Raw genomic sequence first — 16,069 nt, 5'->3', positions numbered from 1 at the left:
GATGTACAAAATGATCAAGTGAATCCAGGCTAATCTGAAACTACATTCTGTGAGGATCATGGACAAGATGACACGTTTTGACAGCAACAAATAACGTGAGGTTTTTTTCCCCATAATGAACAACGAGGGCGCCATAAGTACAAACTGTAAACTTGAGAAAGAACAAATAATTAGAATATTCCCTCAGAGATGTTGTTAGCTTGGTTACTGTACTACATATCAATAATCTAGTTAAAGTTAAAGCAGCATTCATGTTATATAGAGGCTGTTGCTAATATCAAAAGGTAACAGCATGTATTTACTATTGTATTTAAAAAACAGTCCCAACAAAAAGACGCACTGGATTAAAGATAAAAGCGATACTGTAGCATTTTTAATTTTTGTTTGATTTCTCATATCAACTGGCACTTTCCACATAAAAAGGGACAATAAATTCACATTTTGGCCGTCTAGAAATGCTTTTTGCTATTCATGACATTCCCAATAAAATCAGAAATGTAGCCAGACAAAACCTTGGCAGTCAGCTTGTGGCCAGCTGTTATCATTTGGTCTCCATTAGGACTGCTAACAACATCAACAAGAAGAAGCCATTTCGCACATGACTGATGGGTCAGAGGTAAAAACAGGTGCCTGGTGAAGTCAAACAATGAACCCAGAACAAAAATCTGTGTCTATGAAAGGACAGGATAGGACAGATTAATAAAAGACATCTTTAAAACAGACAAATTTTCTTATATCAATATGCAGAAGACAAAATATAAGACAAATGTGGTGACATGAGTCAAGTAAAAAAGGCCCCAAACCAGCGATCCCATGTGCCTGAGGGATGCTCAGAGATAAACAACAATCTCAGCTATTATTACACCTGTATAGCATCGACCTACAATCCTAACCACACCAGGCCATTCCATAGGATACAATACACTATCCTTCAGCAAGTCAACAGATAATACAATCTCTGCAGGGCAAACAGGGTGACTTTTGAGGAACTGTCAGTGTTTCTCTGCATTACATTAGTCCATCTAAATTCAACAGACAAGGATGGAAAAAATAGATATGCTTTAAACCAGAGGCAGAAAGCATATATTTTCAGCCAGGCCCTGAGGTATTGTGGGGCGGGGTGCAGAGATTCCAGGTAAAGAACAGGAAGGAGACAAAACAATATCACTGGAAATAATGGCACTTTTTTTTTTTTTTTTCAAATTTGAAGAGATAGAATATAAATCTCCTGAAATGATTTAAAGTTGCAGAGTTGACCAGCCAGTGCTCAGAGTCTTTTCAGTGGTCATAAAAGGTCAGGATGGAGGGAAAAATAAATGACACGCAGAGGAATCCATGTGTTTGTTGGCCAGCTGACCAGCCGCCCACAGTCCCCTACAGCAGGAGGAGGGGATAAGTGTGTTAAAAACAGGCTGTTTGTAGGAGTTGTTCAGCCCCTCGCTGAGTGGAAAGTCGAGCTCTGCGACAATGTAATGCTTGACTTAAAAAAGGGAGACTTATCGTCCCTTTTTCATTGGTTTTTTTGTTGTTGTCGTCGTCGTCGTCTCTTACTTTCATCCATGGCTTCCAATCTCCCAGTTGAGAGGAGTCCTTGTGCAACTACGCCCCATAAATACACTTGTCCAAAGAACAAAATCAGAGGAAACAGGAAAAAACGGAATCTAACTCTGAAGAATAGGCAGGACCGTCCTCCGTATATATTTGGGTTGAAATCCCAGCTGAGTGGTAAACAAAGTGTTGACTGTTTGGTTCATGTGGGATAGTCTACTCCGCCTTCAAGTGTCACTGACAGACAAGGAAGTAAACTCTTTGTGTCTGCACGTATGCAAATGTGAGAGTATGTATGTGCTGCTTAGCTCAGTGGCAAAGTAGACAGAGTTGAGTGTTCTCGGCTCTCCGTCCTCAGGGACGGTTTGTGTGCTGTGCTGACCTGGCGGGGACTCCCTCACTTCATCTCTCCTGTCACCAGTTGGCTTTGACAGCTTTCACATCACTCACCAGGTTTTGAGCAAGGCAGATACCAAAAATCTGAAGAGGAAACCGCACAGGACATAAGATCAAGTGATGCTTACAAAAAATCCTATCAAAATACAGCACGTTGGGCCTAAACAAGAGCTGACTGCTGTACTGCAGGGGTTTGCTTGATGCTACCTGTTGCCACCACTAGGGGGCAGAGACGACACAAAGTCAAGATCCAGACATATTGTTAGTTTTAGGTAAACACCTCATTTCAAATGCACTAGGCTTCCTCGGGTAAATGTTTGCAAGAAAAACAGTCGACAGTCAAGGACTTCTTACCTGTAAAAGTGCAATTCCAACAAAGATCCCAGCTACAATAATCAGGTTGTCCTGAAGCCACTTCTCGAACTGTCCCACACAGCCCTTGGTATAGATGTATTGCTGTCGGTCCAGCTCCTTTTAAAAACAAAAGCAGATTAGAGGTCAATTTAAATGAAGATTAAATCATTTGAAAAACACACACACACTACGGTGAGAGGAAACTGGCCTTCTACATGATTTAAAACACCTGAGTTCTGACCTATGACTAATGGTAGACAAAAACAAAAAACACTGATAGCCTTTTGCCCACTGACTCCTTCCCTGCTGAGGAGGGCATGAGGAGTGAATGATAGCTGAGTCACTCTGAGATTACAACGTGTCAGTGTCTGGATGTCATGGAGAATATCAAGGCAGTGTATTCAGTCACTCAGAGGACCCTGTGAGGACTGAACAAACAGGCAGAAGCTGTTTCCTGCTACCGGACAGATGGTTGTTTGTGTTGTCAGATTCAGCCAGTGTTGAACATGGTCTGTTCAGACATGGGAATGGAAACAAAAAAAAGGTGTAATTTACAGCTGCAAAGACACTAAAATTCAGAGGGGGGGTTAGAATGAGTGTGAACAGGACGCTATATAATGCTATCTTTGTTACTCTTCAGCGCAAGTCAACCAGGCACACCCTTTGTTCTCTTGCAAAACCTGAGAGCTAGCTTTCCACCAATGGGAGGTAAAGGAAGCCCCTTGGCAGCCAATAAAAAAGCAGGAAACCCTATGTTGTTCTGGCTGTGAACTTCCTCTGAAGCTATTTCAACCCTCTGCCTTTGTTGTCCTGCTGTCCTCCTCATGTCTCCTGCTCTTCCTCTTTCCTTGTCTGCACTCCATAAACATGCTCCACAGGACTTTACTGCACATCACTGATAGTTTCAGCAAGATGTCAATGGCCAGGGCTTTCGCAGAAGAGCACACAGAGAAAATTAATTCATACCAACTCAGTGGCAGGTGGTTCACTGTATTGCAGTGCGCCTAGCAACAGCAATCTTTCTGACTGCAGTGCAGCGAGTTGTAACCACCACACCCACACACAGAGGAAAAGGGAACGGACTGGCATAACCCACTGAGTCGCCAATTACAGAGTATGGTAAGGCTGCTCTCTAGGCTATAACTGGAGCCTAATTATCCCTGTTAGAAGAACAATCTGTTATTAAGGCGAAAAGCACGCAGAGGAGTCTGTGTGCTACTTAACCCTTTACATCCTCTGTGTTTGCTGTGTTGGCCAACTCTAAGTGCTCTGTTTTGTTTTTTTTAAAAAGGAATATTTTCTACATTTTTCTGTTAAGCAAAGATACTATAAAATGTCATTCTGATTGGTTCTATTCAAAGTTATTCAATTTCAGCCATTACTCTATTTTTACTCTGGGTTTGAGACAAGCAATCAAGCCGAACACAAATGAGCTTGATTGCCACTCCACCCTCAATGACTGCTTAGATCGTTTCAATCAAACAGGTTTGAAGCTTGTCAATCAACTCGCCCTCAGGAGTCAAACCACTCAGGAGCTTTGCATCACTTTAACAAGGAGGGCTGGCACTGCCTGTCAATCATGCTCGGATACGGCCTGTGACTCTACTGTCAAGAGGAACTGCTTCTCTTTAACTGCTATAATTTCATTAGATTTTAAATGATGTCGATTTATTTGAAAAAACACGAAAGAACAATGCAGAGAGTCAGAGAGAGAAAAACTGACAAGTGAAGGTAAATAATCAAGTACATAGAAACCACTAGAGGGCTACAGACGTGATAGAGATATGTCTGAAGATACAAACCCCTTGAAGCCGAACATCATAACCACACTGCGTGTTGATGACATCCTCCTGCAAGAACAACACAAAAAGGTGAAATCCTCTCCCTTTCAGCTACTGGTCACAGTGTTTGAGATGTTGAGTGGTGAGAGGAGAAATAAATCAAGAACTGACTCCTTTGAGGAGTAATTTAACAACAAGTTATTGATTAGCAATGGGTTAACGCTGTAGTAACGCTGCTGCAGAGTGTCCACAACAGCTTCTAGATACTGTCCCTTGCCTGAAAAAGCCCAAATATTCTTCAGTACTCTTCTACTCTTGTCCATTTTAAGCATCTTTCCAATCATCAATTCTACAAGCATCCAAAATCAACTGTAATGCTGGAAGAAATTATTTTCATTATCAGTTAATCTGTTAATTACTTTCTCAGTTAATTGCTTTGTCTACAAAATGTTAGAAGATAGTAAAAGAAATGCCCATTGTGATTTCTCAGTGTCCAAGGTAACATCTTTAAATGCCTTGTTTTGGTCCAAGTCCAAGGACACTCAGCAGAATAACTGTTGAATGATTGCAGCTCTATATGAGATTATGGATTCATTTCATGATATATAATTATGCACGATTAATCATGTAGTATTATTATTAATGACTCACTGCAGGGTCTTTGACACAGCAGGAGAAGGGAACTCCACAGCGCTCCCTACTTGGGTTCAGCTCCGTGCAGTTGAAGTAGATGTTCAGGTTCCAGTCGTCGGGCCCGTGAGCTCCACAGCATGACCACTGAGACGGCAGCAACAGCAGGCAGAGATTAAACCGCAAACTCTGATTAACGGACAGATTTATTTACTATGATCTGGTCTTCAAACAGCTCTTCAGAGCCTCACTCAGGTCAGCTTGGGTGGGTAGCCAGCTAACTGTGGCGGGTAGCAACGACAGATAGTGAACCACAAATGGCGAGACAACAGCGGATCTAATCGTCTTTACAGTACGCCATGACAGAGCCTGGCGTTTACACACGGGAGCCAATTATCTAAACTGTTTCATTCATGTAATTGGATAATCATTTGAGGGAAATACAATCACATTAATCATGAGATTTACTCCACAATTGCAGTGGCTGACTCATTTTCCTCTCTGCCCAGAACCTCACAGTGACAAGAAAATATCTAGACAATGGAGCGACCAGCCAACAAACACCAACTCTTACAAGGAAGGGAGTGACACACAAGTTTCAGTCACTGGGTGTGGACTCACATATTCCTGGGCAAAGTCGATCAGGTTCTGCAAGTCGATGTCATCACGGTAGGCCTTGACATTATTGTTGATGAAAAAGTTGAGCTGGTCTTTGATCCAGTCTTTAAAGACGAAGGCGAGGATCCCCGCAGTCAGCTCCAAGAAGAAGATCAAACCCAAGAACACGGAAAACTGCAAAGTACATGATGCAACATAGGAGTAAACACGCACATACACACAAACAGAAAACAATGAATCTGTGTCTTCAATCAGGGAATCTGATAGTGTGTCTGATAATCCTGTTCTTTAAAAGGAACACAGCACTAATAATGTTTTTTCTCTGGCATCTCTTGTATAAGAACTAAAAGGACAACAGCTCTGATGTAACGTCCCTTTGCAGGTCCAGTTGTTGGGCCTCTCCTGATTTGCTGAGTGAGCGCGGGGCAGCAAAAACCGCAGTCCCTGAGGTACCGTTATATCATCCCTTTACAGTAAATGTAGGAGACAGAGCTAATGATAAATGCACAAAAGCCACATTAGCTCCTCACTCTGACGCCTGACTTACTGCTGCTAATGGACATCGGCTGGAGTTAATAGCTACTCAGAATCGCAGCCAGCAACAAGGTTTGTCTCCATCAGACAGACACATGTTGTTATCAATACAGCTGAACCCAAATAAAGCTCCCAAAATGGTGCCGTTGTGGCTTTGGGCTTCAGAATAAATAACAAAACAAAATAATAAAATGAAGACAATAATGTTTGACAGAGAAAATGTTTTGGCGACTTATGAGGCTCGGATTAATGCTTCTGATCTCGACCGTGTGATGAAAGAGGACTTGGTTTGGTGATGATATAACATGTATTTGTGCCCTGGAACCTCCCACAGCATTTGGCTCGGGTGAATCACCCATTGACAGCTTCAGCTCTGGTGTGAACTGCAGATCTAAGGGGTGTGAAGTGGTTAAAATGGTGTCTGTGCTCAGAGCTGGCAGCTGGCTTACAAATTTAAGCAGGAAGGTGTTCTCTCTGAGCGCTCCAATACAGCCAGCGAAGCCCAGGACGAACATGACCCCTCCAACGACGATGAAGAGCCACACGGGGTCGAAGCCCCCGAGGTCTGTGATGGATGACAGATTGGACAGCACGCCCTGAGGGAAAGGAAGAGAGACGAAAGAGAGTGGTTAGAATTCTCACAATAACACTTTCAAAATCAAGCCTGACTCCCTCTATTACATGGTCCCAGTATAACTTCTCACTCCACAAAAAAGAAAAAAATCACGAGTAACCTTGAAAAGAGCTTGTGATGTCAAAGAGAAATAGTGACCATTTAGCTAATGACTTAGCTCAAGCTGGAGTTATCCTGTTCAGACATGCAGCAGACAGCAGAAGAATCTAATAGAATGGCGATACTGATATTTGATTAGATTGGTATCTGTGTGTGTTTTTTTATATCAGAGTATCTACACCACAGTTTCACTCTCTAGCAGATCTCCGTCCAGCCTATAAAACCAGTAACTTTTATCAGATGGAGGCACCGTTCACAGCCTTCAGCAAACATTCACAAACTGTCCTTCCTCTCTGCACATCCTGCCCTTGCAGCCCCAGAGGCCACAGTGTGTCCACCATGCTTTCCACAACAGTCACTGGTCTGCATCACATCTCACACTGACAAATTTGTCAACTTAACATAAATTAAGCCTACACTCTGACGCCAAGGAGTGGGCTCACTAGAAGATGAGTTTGTGCCACAGGTTACAAAAGATTACTCAACTAGAATGTGTGTTGTGCCTCAGGGATGAACTCTCACCACCTCTTTCTGCATTTCTCACCATCTTGAAAGGGATCCCACCACTGTTATCATCTGTAAACATGGGCACCCGTTCTCAGCTCTCAGCTCTGATATCCTGTTTGCTTGTCACATACAGTACACATGTCAAACACTTGCTGCCAAAGCACAAGATGCTGAAATCTCACACTGCTTGAGTTAAGCTCCCAATGCACTGAGCTAAGGGACAACAGTGGGACAGAGGCATAACTGCATTCTTGTGTTTTTATGGCACTGGTGCAGAATGAAGTGCCTTCATTTGAATTTAAGCACGAGGCCCTGAAACAATAAACTAGTCTGGCTGAACACAGCAGGCTAGAAACTAATCATCTTAGTCACTGAGACCCAAACTCACCATTGTGCCTTTCCAGCACCCGCTATTCATCATTCGACCTAATCCTTTTAAATTATTCATGTTCCACTGAGGTACTCCGGTACAGGCCTATTTGCACAGAGTTCATGGCCAGACGTTACTAATCAGTACATGCCTCCACACTGGTGCAGCATTTACTGAACCGACTGGTACAACTTCTAGATAATTAATGAACAAATTGACTGTTAACTTGATAGGAAGGAGTTCTAAACGTGGTCATGATGCACTGCACAAGGGAGGTTAATAGCAACGCCTGACCTTTGCAGCTAGTACATTGTGGAAAATAAACAGTAACCAGTTTCCTGGCAAATTTGAGGAGTTCATTTTGTGAGGGGCGAGGACGGGCGAATTCCTGGTGGCTGAGTCAAAGGAGTTGGTAATTTTGGCCTTATAGTTCTTCATTTGTAGCCGTGCCCATTTCTAGCTTCAGTTAAGCTCCAGCTGCAACAACATAATTCATCTCCTGAGACGACGACCGCATGTTTACCGGGACCATTATCAGGTCATGTGCCTGTAAGTGCTACAAAGTGTTATAGGAATGGTGGCTTTATTTCTCACATCATTTCTCTCAAAAAGTTCTATTTTTATCTCGACTCTCTCCTGCAAAATGTACTTTCAGCTTATTCCTGCCAGAATATGGGAAAGAATTTCAGCTATGCTGTTGAGGCTGATCATGTTGTAATTCAACAGTGTGTGTTTGCGTGCATGTGTTTATACTTACCTTCTCTGCCCATGCCCACAGGCCTATGCCCAAGAATGCTGCTCCTAGTAACTGTAAAACAAAGCACAATAAGAGGCTTCACTGGAAAGCGACTTAATAAGCATCAATCAAAGTTAATGACAACTGAGAGATGTTAACTTTCAAAAAAGTCTTCTATCTGGACTGTGTGCAAGTGGTTCAACCGCATTTGAATTACAGTGCTGTCACCCTGGCAACATACGCAAACAGCCCAACAACTGTCTTCAGATAACAACTGATTGATCCATAGGAATCTATGACATCATCTTTTCCTGACAGAGCCACACCCACGTCACGCATGTGAGATGAGCCCAGCCAAAACACAAGTACAGAGATCTCCCTGTGAAACATCTCAATATACATAATATAATATACAATAATAGTGTATTCATTTGGAATCACTTATAGAAAGGAGCTAAATGAGAGAATTGGCTTTTAGTGCCTTTAAACAAAACCAAACTCTGAGAAGATGTCTTTTCACTTGCCGTGGACAGAGTGAATAATTACATCTACAGGTTATTGCAGGTAAGAGTCATTGGGCCGCTTAAGAGGCTGGAGGATCTGATACCCTGAGAGTAAAGGAAAATCCCTCTGGTATTAGCCTCCCTTCCCAGTGAAGGATGAATGTAGGGCTCGCAGTTTAAAACATGCCAGAAAAAGAGCACTTCAGGCACTAAGTGACTGCTTGAGAGGGCCGCAATGCTGGACCACCCCATGTAAGGATACCAAATCTAACAATACAACAGTTGGGCTTTAGGATTACACTAATCAGACTGCATTTCAGGAATAATCACCCCATTTCTTGGCAGTGCTGTTCTACTCAAATAATGTGTCTAAATATGTGCTTAGCTGCCACAAAATGTGATTCCTAAGAGATGTGGGATGGTGATGAACTTAACTCAGGCAAGAACCTGAAATATAATAGCTCACATTGACATTGGGATAAATCATATTGTTGGGAAGCAGGTTAAATTGAGGGGGAAACAAGTAAACACAGCACACTCATAACAAGACTAACAATGTGACAGTATGCCAAACAGCACCAACTGTGAGGGACTGCAGCAGGGCCTGCCTGGTAGTTACATAAGCAGTTATAGTGAAGGGTGTGGTGGCTTCAGCTGGAAAGTGACACGCTGGAAGATTCAGGCTAAGTAGGCAGAGATCAGGTAGAAGAGATTAGACCGACAGAGTAGGAGTATTAAGTCATTTAGCCTCTGACTCTAAATAATCCACAAACAGAGAAAACAACTCTCACAGTGTAGAAACTACTATTACACAAGATTCAGCTTAAAGTGTAAGGTTAAACATCGGTTCTCTAGATGTTATGGATGATTACCAATTGCAAACACTTTATCATGGCAAATTACAGATTCACATTCAGTAACTAGTCTTTTGAAACCAAAGAAAATCTTTTGATGCTGCCAAAATTCTTGGGATATTATTTAAGCAGCGCTGTAAAGATTAGCTTCAGACAGACTGTTTCTGCGAGAATTCATGTACCTTAGAGTTAATTAGTTCTCTGTTATATCAAAATGTAAATAAAAACTTGCATTAGTATCCTCCTCTTTGAATAAGCCAACATTATTATGAAAATAAGGGGGAAAAAACACTTCTATGTGTTAAACTGTGGTGTTTTTATACCACACACTGCCATGCTCACTAAGAGCTATATTATATATAAATATACACATACATACATACAATACTTTCTTTTCAAATGAAAAATAAACTATGCGTGGATGTCATTGCATCAAGCGTTGCTAATCGTTATGCAACACAACACCTGTACATATAAAAAGGTGCGAGTCCTTGGCTGACTCAGGGCCTGGAAAGCGGCCCGTGAAAGAGTGTCCTTGGGAGTGCCAGAGGACTAAACTGAACCTGTGATTTCTCTCTGAATGAGACGATCCCCGCTGCACAGAGCCCAAAATTAATGTTGCATTAGAGGGGCCCATCGAGTTCAAAATCCCCAGAGGTTATCACCAGGAAGTTGCCCTCGCTCTGTGCCAAGTAATCACTCAACACTGATGGTTATATGAACTGCATAATAATTATCTTTCCCAACATCAGACATTAAATGCTGAAATGAAGAGAATCGGTGTCCTCTCCTGGTGAGAACTGGATGCTATATTTATAGCAGTCCCACTAAGGATGTTACACTAATGCTGCTTATTGCAGACTAAAAAGTGAAAGAAAAAATGTGTTTTAAAGATATTTTGGTTTGTATTTTCTGAAGGGGAACATTTTCTATTAAACTCTCTCCCACCAACACATGGCTTCCTGTCTCATTCCCATTGTTCTGTCCAAAACAGGAAATCAGGAGGATTTGATGAACTGCTGAGGGTTAACATCTGGCACACGTTGTATTTCCTTAACCAGGGTTAATATTTGTCAGTGGTACACTTAGAAATACCAAACATTGTAATAATTAGCCATAGAAGATTAAGAAGCTTGGATCTGAGTGGGGACATTACCAATCAAGTGGTGCCTTCAAGTGCTATGGGAGGGATCCATATAATGTGGAGAGAGAATCCAAACTGTCTGAGGTCACATTGTTTATCATACAGTATTACATGTATACATGTACAATTATAGGCACTTAAAATAAATACACAACTAGGCTACTTCTGGCTTTTTGCTGAAGTCATCAATTACAGGATGCTCTGGTGGACACAATCCACTCTCCTTTCCCATCTCTCCTGCTTGCTCTCTACTGTGAACTATCCAATAAAGCAGAAAGAAAAAAAATTACCTCCTCACTCTGGTGCTTCAAAAATAAAACACCAGCCAGACACCAGAAAAGCACTTTTGTTATGAGGCCAATTCTGTTATTATTTCCGGTCAAAAGTACTTCAATGCACGTCAAGTTCCATTTCCCCTTGCCACAGCTTGAGACGACCTCGAAGGCAGCATTAAGTCAGACAGCCATGAGGTATCCATGTCTGGTACCCTGTCATTTTGGGTTACTATTTCTTCCACCATCTCTGAACCTCTTTCTCAGTCAGCGAAGAGTTCCATTAACTTATTTATAAAAATACAAAATAGTAAGAACCCCTTTTCTGAAAGGACAAAATGCTGATCAAAAAAACAAGCCAAGGACAGCGCGAAAACAATTTATTTCCTTTTTTTTCTTACAGAGACTTGACCTCGTGTTACTTTTAAGAATTCCCAAGTTGTTTTCTGAAGTGTCTGTAATTGTATTACCTAACACACTATTTAACATGCAAGCTTCTAAGCCCGTTCTGTATCCATATTATGTGCCTTTCTGAAGCCCTATCTGCAAACCAAACTTCCCTCGCGGGACAATAACGTTTGGATTGAAGTGAATTTGACTGAATGAGCACATTCAAACTGAACTGAACCTGCCTTTGTACAGTGCTGCCGTTATTTCCTTTTATCTGACTTTTCCCACAGTGTAATGTGTGCAGCCAGAGTCAAATTCAGGTCAGTCGGTGGCATTGAAACAAACCACCTGTGCTAATCTCTGTCAGCGCCACTCCGAGACAAAATTGTTCTTCAGATAACCAGCACTTTTTACCGAGCACCAGATAAAAACTCAGCGAAAAATAAACATTACAGTATTTTACATGAAGATCAACAATCATATCCTCGTTCTTCTCAACAATTAAGCAACAAAGCCGTGAAAAGCACACCATTGTGTACACCCTGTATGTTCTTGCCTAGTTTATAGTTTATTGCTTCTGTTTGTTTGGAGACGAGACGTTCTGAAAGCGCCTGCGGATTCGTTTCTTTGAATCTCACCGACTCTAATAGGTTACTCATTTCCCTTTCTTCTGCATGTTTTGTATCTGTCTAGTCCCAGTACTTTTTATCACTATACTTGCATTTTCATCGCTGAGCAAATAAACAAAGTCTGCAAAGAGATGTTCTTGTATCTGACTCGTTATTCAAATCTTGCTGTTCAGGTTTTTTTTCTCAGTCAAATCCTGCTGTAAGATGTGTGTGTCCCAGAGCGAGGGGTTCCTCTCCATGTGGACTGAGAGAGATTATCAACACTTGAGAAGATGCCTCCCAAAGCCAGCTGATCCCATTAACCTAAACTAACTAGCAGACAAACCAAGCTCCACACACACGCACACACGGACACACACACACACCGCAGACTTACTCAAGTGTGACTGCCCTTTCAATGACTCCCTAAGAAGCTGAATTTCTAATGTGGCCGGCCGTGTGAACGCAGCCATTCTTGATGATATGATCAGCTGCTCTGCCAACAGCTCGTCTGATCCCGCAGCAGTGAAACACTTCCTCGTATTGTGCATTCACACTTCTGTACACATGACTTGATAAAGCGAAATCAATGTATCAATTTGGCTGATTTACTGCAACAGCATGTAAACAAAACAAGTTCCTGGGCCAAAATGTATCCGACTGGAATGGACTATGAAGAGAGACTCCAGGCGGAGGCTATAACGAGAGAAGGCCAAGTCCTGTTCAGGGCCATTATCTTGTATCCAGATATTTCCAGATATTGTGTAGACCCAACTGAGACAGACTGCAGTCAACACAGAGTATCAGAACAGAAATCAGAACAAATCAGAAAAGACAAATCCCCCTGTGAGTGGACTTTGCCTCCCTGTTCACATTTGATTTTATCTGTGGGAAACGGCCAGTACTACTGAAAAACATGCACATTCATCCTCAGATGTAAGACTAGGACACAGAAAAATAGCTGTTTTTAGGAGCTTTATCATTCTATGTACAAGGGTGCAACTAACAATTATTTGTATCTTCTATTAAACTGATTGATTATTTCCTTAATAATCAATTTATCATCAAGAAATCGTATGAAAACAGTAAAAAAAAAAAAGTGAAAAATGGAAAAAAGGGATATCCTAGCGCCCAAAAACCATTTCCCATTTCACAAAAACCAAGGCTAATTGGATAACTTTCCAAAATGACAAAGCAGTGCGTGAAATGCTTGTGTCGGAGAAGCTGGAACCGGTAAAAGTTTGACATTTTTGCCTGGAAAAACGATTAATTTGTTGACTGACTAATCGATGAATCAATTAATTATTTCATGTGTTAAGTCTACTATGCTTTCTTCCAACGTGATCGCATAGGATTCACACATGGTTCTTCAGAGCCGTCCACCTGGGATGTGATCAACAACGTGCATGTTTAGTGCCAAATGTGAGCAGACACTTAGAGCTGTAGCTGGCTAATAACACACAGCCTGCATCCAACCAATTCAGCAACTTGGTTACAGCTTAACAAGCTCTTAATTACAGCATGCAGAGCTTCCAAACATTTCAGCAGCTCAGGCAGAAAATATGATTAATTAAGTGGATGTGAGGAATGTGTCCATTGTAATGACTAGAGAAGGTGCGTTGTTGTTGGGTGAGACTGCCTGGCTGTCAACAGCGAGCTCAGGCGCTGCAGGGTTTCGCACAGAGAAGGCGGCACTAGGCTTTTATTGCTCCATTTTGTTCACAATAGTTAGAATCCTACAAGCATTCTGTCTCAATTTAGGTGGCGTTTTCAAGCCTGACAAGATCACTATAGGAAAGACAAATGGGTTGATTTGTGGAGAATAAACCACATCTCTCTCTATTTTGGCAATGCACTGGCTTGTCTGTCAAATCCAGTTTCGCAGCACACAGACAAGAGAGGAACATCTTCTAGTGATTATTAACGGAAACAGCCAGCGAGCTGGAACTTGTTCCACAGTTTCACAAAGAGCTTCGACACAAGGCTGTTAGCTTGGCCTGAGTGTCAACCGAGCGTCTGAGAGAACGCAATATGAGTCAGACACAACACCATAACCCTGTGACTCAATATTTCCTGGTTGATTGTTCAGTCCGGTTCAGTTACAGAGCACTTTTCATTTGTGAAGCCAATTGTACACTGTATTCCTCTAGTTCTCTATAAAAACAAAAACCCTCTGGCTTTTGGCATGTTTGGCAGTTCATATCACCTCAGTCTCACACACAAGAGATGAAGTGTAACACTCCTACATTTTGAAGAGGAGTGTGGAGGAATGAAGAGGTGGTGACATAAGAAGGAGGAATAGGAGAAGAGCCAGTTGAATGTGGATTGCATGTGGTTGATGAGTACGTCAGAACAAGCATATGAGGGGAGAAAACATAGAATCACACCCAGTTCTCCCCCCCAAGTCTTTGTTATCACCATCCCTCTTTGTGCGCTTGTGGGTGTGTGAGTGAGAGAAACAATGCTGTCCCGCAGAGACCGAGCACTATAGTGGTGGACGGAGTGAAAGGGGTGCTTGAAAAGAGGAGGGCTGGGTGGTATTCAGGCCCGTGTGGCCTTTTCCTTCCAACAGTGTGTGGGAAGACCCTCTGGGGCACACAGACACGCCATTCCTTCACCCAAAGACATTATATCACACCAGCCGCACACAGGCAGCGCAGACGGGTGAGGAGGGAGGGGTGACGCTGACCGAACAGAGGAACTTTTCAGACCGAGGGGGGGATAAAGATGGAGGGGGGTGTTGTAAAGGAGACGTGGGTTCACTTGCCACTGGCCTAACAATGCTGATGAGACTGCCATTTCTCAAAGTGAAGCACAATGGTCCCAGTCCACACTGTCAAGTCAGAGCGGGGAGAGACACCAGCATCAACATGGCTTTTATCTGCGTGACTTTAAATCTTACAGACAATCAAACCATCATCCATGGTCCCTTTCCTCTTCTACAAACTTTAAGAAGCAGATTAAGTAATTAAAGTGGACTGGTTATACTTCTACTATATAAGTGCCTCTAAAACTAACACTTTAGTTTTTGGGCTTCATGGAAGGAACATTTTCAGATGCCAACAGGCCAATAAATAAAAAAAGACTGTTAAAAGGCAGTTAAAACAAGTGGAATTAAATAGTGTAAAGACATTAAAAGAATGTAAACTTTTTGCTAATGTTAAAGACCTAAAACAAACCTGATCACTACTCTACAACGACTTAATGACTCTGTCTCAGGCAAACAAGTAAACAAACTAATCTGTTAAGCAAATTACCACATACAAACAACACCAATCAACCCAGGACAACAACATACGGCAGGAAACAAACTAATGTGATACTTCAGCTAACTTAAATGATCATTTTACTGAAACCTCTGGGATCATTTATGTTCACACTCACCAACGGTGCTAACGTTCAGCTAACTTATATTCAATTAAACTTTAACATTAGCATCATTGGCCACATTTTTCTCATAACAAACAGCACGAAGAGCGTATTTACTTACCCAAAATAAAATGTTGAATCCAAATAGGAAGTATTTCACGCAGCAGCTGACTTCTGCTCCTTTAAAATGATTGTGTTTTCTACTCATTCTTCCAAAGGATAGTGGTGGCTAACTGGCAAGCTAGCTAGCTAACTGCTACGGTTGGTACTTCAAAAGCTTAACCAAAGCTGCGGGTCTTGCACTGTTGAAGCCAATGTAAACTGGCTCCATCAGCTACACAACATCGACTTTACTCAACGGACAGCGTTAAGTAAATTAACCATACGGGGCTAATTGTTTTTCCCCCCGCTTTTACCATTAGGATTGCTAGGCCAGCTAGCTCGCAACTTCTGTGGTTAGCATTAGCAGCTAACAACAACAAATCCAGGGACACTTAAGGCACAGACATTCATCTGCAGCTCAGTCGATAATCGAGTTGCCTGGCTGGTTAATGTCGCAGCCTACACCGGGAGATAAGGCTGAAGCTGGTGGCCTTTCAGCTACCTAAACGTCTCCTGTATTATCTCTGGTGCCGCATCGTCGCTTGAAATCTTCATCCTTGTTGTTTAGTGCTGTAAAACAAGCCCCTGCTGTCAAACGGAGAAACCACTGCGCTGGCTTT

The 16,069-nt window shown here is 42.1% G+C and overlaps 1 protein-coding gene across 1 annotated transcript; it reads right to left on the bottom strand.

The window, feature by feature from the left end:
• Positions 1-1,533: 1,533 nt before the first annotated feature.
• On the bottom strand, positions 1,534-16,003 carry tspan17 (tetraspanin 17). Its single transcript, XM_070836614.1, has 8 exons — positions 15,469-16,003; positions 8,229-8,279; positions 6,311-6,457; positions 5,331-5,501; positions 4,731-4,856; positions 4,101-4,148; positions 2,299-2,415; positions 1,534-2,028 (listed from the first exon to the last, which is right to left on the bottom strand). Exons 1-8 carry the CDS (start codon positions 15,553-15,555, stop codon positions 1,963-1,965), a joined length of 813 nt encoding a protein of 270 aa, XP_070692715.1. The 5' UTR covers positions 15,556-16,003; the 3' UTR covers positions 1,534-1,962.
• Positions 16,004-16,069: the final 66 nt, after the last annotated feature.

This window comes from Pempheris klunzingeri, chromosome 9 (genome assembly GCF_042242105.1).
Source record: "Pempheris klunzingeri isolate RE-2024b chromosome 9, fPemKlu1.hap1, whole genome shotgun sequence".
Classification (NCBI taxonomy): domain Eukaryota; kingdom Metazoa; phylum Chordata; class Actinopteri; order Acropomatiformes; family Pempheridae; genus Pempheris; species Pempheris klunzingeri.
Note: the sequence above shows the minus strand (reverse complement) of the source record. Positions and strands in the feature narration are given on the sequence as shown.